Consider the following 8,232-nt stretch of genomic DNA (forward strand, 5'->3'; position numbering starts at 1 on the left):
GTTCTGAAGGCAAAAGGGGGTCCAACCCGTTACTAGCATGGGGTACCTAATAAAGTGGCCGGTGAGTGTATACTGCACCAACATTTCCGTCATACCATTCCTAAGGTATGATCTGTTTTATGAGTGGTCAAGGAGAGAAACTGAAGTTTAGTAATCCGTCTCCCTGCCAGTGTGAAATGTGTTTAACATTTTTTACCCAGACATTAAAAGAAATAATACATTTTAAAGCTGCAATTGCAGTACCGTGAAATAGTGATATTTTTTAATGTTTTGTCAGAATCCTATACTGGCACATGCGTAATATATATAGCTGTCTCTTGCTCCTAACATACTCAGGGTAGGTTAAACTGCACTGTGAGTATGTATATGTGTTGTTGTATGTGTTTAGTTGTATTCGAGCTGCAGCTGACATTGAACAGTAAACAGTTAAGTTGCAGTCAGACCTTAGAACCAAAACAATGATCAGGAAATGCTCAATAAATCTGAATGAACCTGAGAAGGAAAAGCAGAGTTTGTGGTAATTGCCTGTAGGGGTTTACATTACAATTGAAATGTTTGCAACAGAGAGCAACTAGAGACAGGCTGAATCTATGAGTGGTTGCGTCACTGGAGTCCCGTACCTTTCTCTTCTCGTAGTCACTGAATTTGTTCTGCAACAGAGAGTGAGGACAAATATTGATTAAGACTTCCGGTATCATCAACAGAAACCAGTTAATACAGTGTCAGCAGCAATTAAAGAGCTCCTATTATACTCCTTTACAGCCTTATATTTGTACATTTGGGGTTTACTGAAATAAGTTCACATGCTTTGATGTACATAAAGCATACTACGTTTCTCATACTGCTCATTGCTGCAGTGCCTCCACTGGAAAAACTAGACTCGATCGAGATAAACTAGGCCTCGCCTGTAGAGTGGACGAGAGCAGGCGGCAGCAGCATTGATTTTATTATATTTAATCATTAAATTAAATATCTAATAAGCCTGCCTGAAAAGCCCAGTCTGCTGTGATTGGTCAGCTGGCCCACTCTGTTGTGACTGGTCAACCATATTTAAGCCAGTGGGGGGGCCTGCTTGTACAAGGAGCACCAACGGGCAGCATAAAAACTGGGCTGGCTTTCTCAATCAGTGACTGATTATGTTTATTATTCTATAATTGAGTAATTTCAAAAAGGAATGTGGACGAGCCAGTTCAAGCACATGACAAAATCTGGTTACTGTGGGAGTGGAAGCTCTATTTGAAGTGGGTTTTTTTTGTATTTTATACATTTATTACGTATACATAAACTATTTAACCTACTAAAAGATGGGAAAAAGCAAAAATGTATAATGAGGGCTCTTTAACAGGGTCCCAGTTAACAGCACGGAATAGTCAGTTAGTAGTATAGATTGTAATCCTGCATGGGGTTGTGTGTGTGTCACCCACCAGCCAGGCTTCCTCCAAGCCATCAACACAGTCAGAGTCCTGTTTCCCACACTCACTCTCCAGCACCGGCAGGAGATACTGGGATGGGGGGCAATACTCCTCTCCTAGCTCTGAAAAACCACGTCAACCAAGAAATCCAACATTATTCTCTTATACAGTCTGATTTATTGACACGTAAAATAAAATTATCAAATTATTTTCACTGCACGAAAAAGGGCCACAGATAGCTCCGGTGGTAGAGCAGGCACCCATATATTTAGGTTTAGTCCTCGACAAAGTGGGCCTGCATTCTACTCCGACCTGCTGCCCTTTGCTGCGTGTCATTTTCTCCCTCTCTCCCCTTTCGCTGTCCTGTCAATTAAAGGCCAAAAATGCCCCAAAAATAATCTAAAAAATAAATAAATAAAGGATTGGAAGGGATATACACTTTGAATGTCACTGTGGATATTGGAACTTAGAGCTAGTAGTTGATTCTTGTTTAGCATACTGTATATGTTGGGTTTTGAAAGTATCCAATGGGCCCACACCCTCTGTGTGTGTGTATGCTCCCTCACCGGTGCATAGGAAGCGTTGGATGCTCTCTGTGCCCTCTTCACACACGGACGCAGGGGGGTAGGACATCATGGCAGCATCAAGTGTAAAGCTCTGTCACGGCACACACACAGGGTTTATTAAAAACAGTAAGCTTTTAGCCTTTACATTCCTGTGAGTATCCTAAGACACACACCTCTAGGGTGCGGATGTAGACCAGAGCTTTGGGGAGCTGGACGATGCTATTGTCACTCAGGTCCAGGGTGCGCAGGCTGCTCAAAGAACCAACTGAAGACGGCAGCTCACTGAGACAATTACCTATGCAAATACAGAGTGATGTAAGAAAACATAACCAATGCCATTTGACCTGCACATGTTCTCTCATTTTAGGCATCATACCCTTCAAATTGAGTGTCTGGAGAAATCGTAGATCCCCAATACAGTCCGGCAGTGCGTTTAAACGGTTCTTCTCCAGGTTCAGAATCTTGACCAGACACAAAAAGGACAAACGTGGTTGATTACGTTACCATTTACCTGTATCGGGAGTCGAGTTTAGAATGGCTTTACCTGCAGTGACGCCAGCTTCCCAATGTCTTCTGGGAGCGAAGTAAGCTTGTTCTCATGTAGATCCAAAACCTTTGGAAGCAAACAGATTTGCTGTTTTTGTGAGGAAGCGGGGCTCAGACTTTAGGCTTTTAGCAGAAAGTGACATTCTTTATACTAGGACTGAACGATGTGGGGGGGGGAAATCTAATTGCGATTTTTCTTTAAATACTGCAACTCAATTTCAGATTTTTTTTTTTTTACAAATAGCTCAAGTTCAACATTATATATAATGTAGCAGATAAAATTAGCAATAGGAGTTTCTCTTTTAATAAGTGTGGAACATTGAACCGTCAAACACAGAACATTTATCACAAAAGCTAAAGTTACAATTATAAAAAAAGAAAATTCCAGTTAAAAATATTGGTACTTCCTTGTAAACTGACATTTCTAGTATGTCTCAGTTCAATAGCAGCATATTGCACCTTCTACCATTACGTTAAATAATAGTAATAAATAAAATCCCCTTAACCCTTGTGCTGTCTTCCCTTCAAAATTGAAAATCAACCCTTTTGTTGACGCTTTTTATCCATGTTTTTAAAAAATGTTTGTATTGTTGTTGTTAGAAAATTATACCTAATGTTTCAGTTAGAGAAGCAGAAATTAAGAAATATTCAGACTAAAATTAAAGGAATGTACGCGTTGTGTGGAATCAATCATGTAATTTTGGGTAATTAAAAAGAACAGTGATATAAGAAAATGGGTCAATTTGACCCGAGGACAACATGAGGGTTAAGACAGGACTGTGACGAAGGCTCTGTCACTTTAAGACGGCACATGGTAAACCCATCTCAGGTCACAAAGCACCGTTTATAGACATCATTCAGTAAAACAATGTTGGGAAAAACACCACACTACATTAGTTTAGTCAGTTCAATTTATTCATTTAAGTCATTTCTATTCTAGTAATAGACCGATTTTACCGGCGGGCCGATATTTGCGTTGTTACGTGTATGTAATGTAAATGTATCTGGTTTGCATTACCTTTAAAGTGGCAAGAGCATTGATGTTACATCCTTTGGGCAGCAATGACCTCAGTTGATTGTTATGGAGGATAAGAACCTGAAGGAGAGAGAAACAGGACGTGTGTTCAGCCAGGGACAAAGTAATCCTAACACAGGGGTGGTTTATAGGTTCCATATTGGTGATACAGTATTAATGCATACACACAATAACAAATAAATACACTATGTCCAACATGACATCATGACTTTGCGTAAACATACACGCCGACTCTCTAAAGCCAAGTGCTGTGTTAATGATATGCATTTTGAGCTTTCTGTGTGTATGTCTATGCTGTATACAGCGGACGTAATCATACACGCCACTTGGCGCGTTATTGCGAGAAGAAAGCAACGGTTGAGTTTAGGACACGTGACACGCGGTTAGGTTTAGGAACAGAAAAAGCGGCTGTGATTTAGGAAAAGAAGGATGGTATTGGCTTTAGTAAAAAAAGAAACCGACAGTTGACTTTAGGAAACATGACATGCGAGACATGATCCCCGGTCTCCTGGGTGAAAGTCTTGTGTTTTACTCACTCACCACCCTGACCAATCTCCAAACGCCTATGAGTACTTTCGCCCTTTCATTCTACTCGCAAGGACGGTAAATCACACACGACCGGAAGGTAATGTAAGTCAATGGATGCCAAATGGCGTTAAAAACAGAGTGGGCGTCTTGATAACACGCCAATAATGGCGTACGAATTGGCATATTATACATTCACCATTTTATGGGATCAGTCTGCTATGTCTCCATGTTGCATTCTTACCTTCTTCTGTAGCACCTTGCAAATGGAAAAGGCACTGGAGGGAACCTGTGGCAGAACAGACCATTGGTGTCATCATCTGCAGTAGTAATCACAAACTAATTAATACATAATTGTACAAACAGCTGCTTATGCAGCCAGGTCCAACAGTAATGTAAAAAATGGAAGGTAAGGGTTCAATCCTAGAAGTCAACATGCACACAACAGCATGACCAGCAAGTCCCTACCAGTCCTGAAGCATATGTAAATAAGGCTGGGTTTCACTCATTAAGGGAGCTCCTATTGTAAAGGGTAACTACCGTTATTTTTCAAACTGGACCTAATTTTCCTAAAATTCTTTCTTCTAACAACAATCTTTGACATTGGTCCAGTATTTAGCAAGATCGCTGCAGTTGGCAGCGGCGACACAAGCTACAATGTAAACGCATAGGGCAATTGTCCAGCTTGTATTTACCTTTACATAAATGCTTGTTTTGCCACTGACAGACTCAGTAATATTCCTGACAACATTAAGGAAAGGATCCCTTCAAAGATAGACCTTTAAAACCTCTGTGGTACCTTTGTGTTTAATTATAAACAGTTATGAAGTTGGTAGAGCTAAACTAACCGGACACCATTGGAAAAAAAGCAATACTTTTAGCTTGTTTAGAGTCGACGTATTTTCACTGTACATCTGTAAACTATGTGTTTATTTTAACTTGTGATGGTTGGAAAAGTGGAAAGACGATCTGAAACGGTTTTTCATAGTTTTATTTTGTGTCTGTCGTCTTTGAATGAATTGTATTATTATTTTTCAGCCTTTATTTGATAGGGCAGCTGACAAAATGAAAGGGGGGAGAGAGAGGGAAAATGACATGCAGAAAAGGGCCGCAGGGCAGATTCAAACCCGGGCCCGCTGCATTGAGGAGTACACCTCTATGTATGGGCACCCGCTCTAACAACTGAGCTTTCCGGGCAGCCAAAAATGAAGAGTAAATTACTGTTTATTTACATGGAGTCTGGTTAACCCTTGTGTTGTCCTCGGGCCAAATTGGACCCGTGTAGTTTTTTTATCACAATAAATGGGCCCTCAAAATAAGCGCTCAATGTCAACATTAGAAATATCAAATAACTTTGGAAAAAACATTAAAAAAAGAACATTGAAAGAGTGACAAAAATGATAATTTTATTTTAATCATTTTTTGTGGTTGATGGGAAGACAACATAAGGGTTAAAAAACGGACATACTCTTTAACAGAAATGTTGACCTCCTAAGAAATCCTTTCCATAATATTGTCAGAAACAACAAATACTAATCTGAGCCTGTCGGTGGCAAAATAAGCACTTTTGTTAAGGTAAATACAAGCTGGACAATCACCTATTAACTTACATTGTAGCGTGTTTCGCCGCTGCTGACTGCAGCGATCTCACTAAATACTGGTCCCATCAGTCACTTAAACACGAAAACATAGGAAAACAGGTTCCAGGTTGAAAAAAAAAAACAGTAGTTACTTTAGTTTTTCCCAATTTTAAATGATGTCCCCAAAGGGAAACTTTAACAACATCTGTTTTATCTAAACAGATAAAAGTTCTGTTGGTTCATCTTACTTTAATTTTATTGCTGCAAAACAGGATCATCAAGCAGACAAACTGACCAACAGCTATATAAGAATACATCAATACTTCGATCGGTGTCTGTGCATTGATAAGTATTGCCACAAAAAATATTGCAGTACTAGTCTGCATTGATTTCCCCGCCCCACCCCTACTACTAATAGACTTTTATCACACATAGTCATAAAATAAGCATGTCTCACATCTGTTGACAGCAACATACTCACCTCTGAGAGCTCACAAGCTGAAATATCAAGGATGTCATCGGCACCTGCCTCCTTAGACTGAAAAACCAGGAATAATCGTTATTGGGTTTGTTCGGGAATAGACATTTGTTTACTAAGACAACAAAGATGCATAATGTTATGTTAACAAAGAAAATACTTCCACACTAGGGATGATGCATTTTTGATATAGAAAATAGTCTCATACTCAAAACTAGGGTCAAAAATAAACTTTATTTGTCCACCAGCAAGTGAATGTTTAAATTTTATCACTAATAATATTGAGTTTTGTTTGGACTGGTGAGAGAAGCAGGTCTAGCCACTTGCATATTTTACTATAATTTGGCTAGAAGATGGTGCTAATTTTGGATCCTTCTCATTGCCATGCTAAATGGCTGCAGGTTGTCCCAGTAATACCATGCAGGTTGTTGATGGAACCCTAACCACCAGCAACAGGTTGGTGACTAGAGGTTAGCTACTACACAACTAGGATTTGTGTAACCCTGGGAGCTGTGCTGTCAGGAGTAGAGCTGCACAATGTGAGAAAAATGTGTAACTGCGATTATTTTGACTGATATTGCGATTTGATTCACAATATTTGAGGAAATTATCATTTTTGTCTCCTTCTTCTCATTGAAAAATATTAAAATTAAAATGACTATAGTGTGATTTTTGCCAGGATTTGCTTTTTAAGATTTTTTGGGGGGCATTCACTTCATAGACAGGAAAGGGGGGAGAGAAAGAGAGGTGATGACATGCATCAAAGTGCATAACTTAACAAATATTGTCGTACATTATATGTATCATTACCCTGACAGTATTCTTATAACACTATCAATCCAGGCTAAATTGAATGATATTAATAATTCATGCATGTTGCTTCCTCTAAATTTTCAGCTGTGGTCGACTAGCGGGGGCCTGGTTAGGTTGTTGACTTAAACTGATCAACAGTGATCGTGATTGGTGGTTGGCTGTGCATGCAGAGCCTGCATGTCACGCACTAGCAACAAACTGTGTATCCAATAACACTTAAATTTGTGTAAATTGTTATATCAGACAGAGACTGCAGTTGTAGATTACATTTCCAGCTTCGCGGCTCCAAAACCATAAGGTTAGTGGGGACAGACACCTTGTTTCTTAAGGCTAACTGTATTAGCTTTAGCCTGGATGGTAACTCCATGGTCATAACGTTGCATTAATCAGGCGATTTAGTTCATTTCTACACACAGGAGAGGACTTCCCATAACAAACCCAGTTCCGTCACATACATACACAGCTCACATGGCCACCTGTCTCACAGGGGAAGGCTTGGCCGGTAACAATCATGTAAAAGGAGATCGGTGAAAGTTAAAAAAATTTTGCCGCAAAAAAACAGTGTAGCGTTAACATTGCACATCCTGCAATGTGACTATTGCGCATGCGCACATCGGCATGTAGACGGTGAAACAACTAATCGTGCAGCCCTACTGCAGTGGTCAATCATGTAACTGGCCATCAGACTTGACCTGGCAGCGTGTTTTAAGGTGGTGTGAGAGTCCCGTTCAGTCAACTGGAAACAACACTCCTCCATCGCTGCCAAAAACAGTTTGAAAAAACTATGAGGGTAAAAAATTGTTGTTGTATTGTTTGGCCACAGTGTATGAATGTGAATGGTGCCTGTACTGTAAAAGTGCTTTGAATAGTCTAGGGGCGTTTCTCAATATGTGTTCTTCTATGGACTTGTGTTCTTATGTTCTTGTGAAACGTCATGTTTGGTGGCCAAAGTACTGACCCAATACACAAGTTAGCATTTCGCCAAGAACACTTAAAGTCCCCGGATGTGATCTCGACACGCCCATTTTACCGAGGATACATCGGATGGTGACTTGTGTGAACATGGCCGGGCCGGTATCCCAGCATTCAATTCGGGTGTAAAGCGCGTATGGTTTCCGGTACACAGATTGTCACAATTTACGTCAATTGGTAAATCAATAAATTCATTTTTGGGATGTTTTAAGGCGAGAAATCAGCGGTGTAGATTTTGAATATAGGCAGTTCAACAAAAATTGATGGTGAATTAAAAAAGTCTTCGGAGTTGGAAAGCTCCACA

The 8,232-nt window shown here is 40.0% G+C and overlaps 1 protein-coding gene across 2 annotated transcripts in view; it reads right to left on the reverse strand.

The window, feature by feature from the left end:
* Window positions 1–8,232, reverse strand: part of lrsam1 (leucine rich repeat and sterile alpha motif containing 1) — a 34,543-nt gene that overhangs the window by 19,947 nt on the left and 6,364 nt on the right. For both annotated transcript variants that reach the window (XM_034896221.1, XM_034896222.1), the window contains exons 3-11: window positions 6,147–6,203; window positions 4,330–4,374; window positions 3,543–3,620; window positions 2,523–2,591; window positions 2,355–2,439; window positions 2,152–2,273; window positions 1,979–2,069; window positions 1,425–1,534; window positions 621–650 (exon numbers count right to left, since the gene is read on the reverse strand). In XM_034896221.1, coding sequence (XP_034752112.1) covers window positions 621–650; window positions 1,425–1,534; window positions 1,979–2,069; window positions 2,152–2,273; window positions 2,355–2,439; window positions 2,523–2,591; window positions 3,543–3,620; window positions 4,330–4,374; window positions 6,147–6,203 — 687 coding nt within the window. The remainder of the gene's footprint in view (window positions 1–620; window positions 651–1,424; window positions 1,535–1,978; window positions 2,070–2,151; window positions 2,274–2,354; window positions 2,440–2,522; window positions 2,592–3,542; window positions 3,621–4,329; window positions 4,375–6,146; window positions 6,204–8,232) is intronic.

The sequence above is a fragment of the Etheostoma cragini genome, chromosome 16, assembly GCF_013103735.1.
Source record: "Etheostoma cragini isolate CJK2018 chromosome 16, CSU_Ecrag_1.0, whole genome shotgun sequence".
Lineage (NCBI taxonomy): Eukaryota > Metazoa > Chordata > Actinopteri > Perciformes > Percidae > Etheostoma > Etheostoma cragini.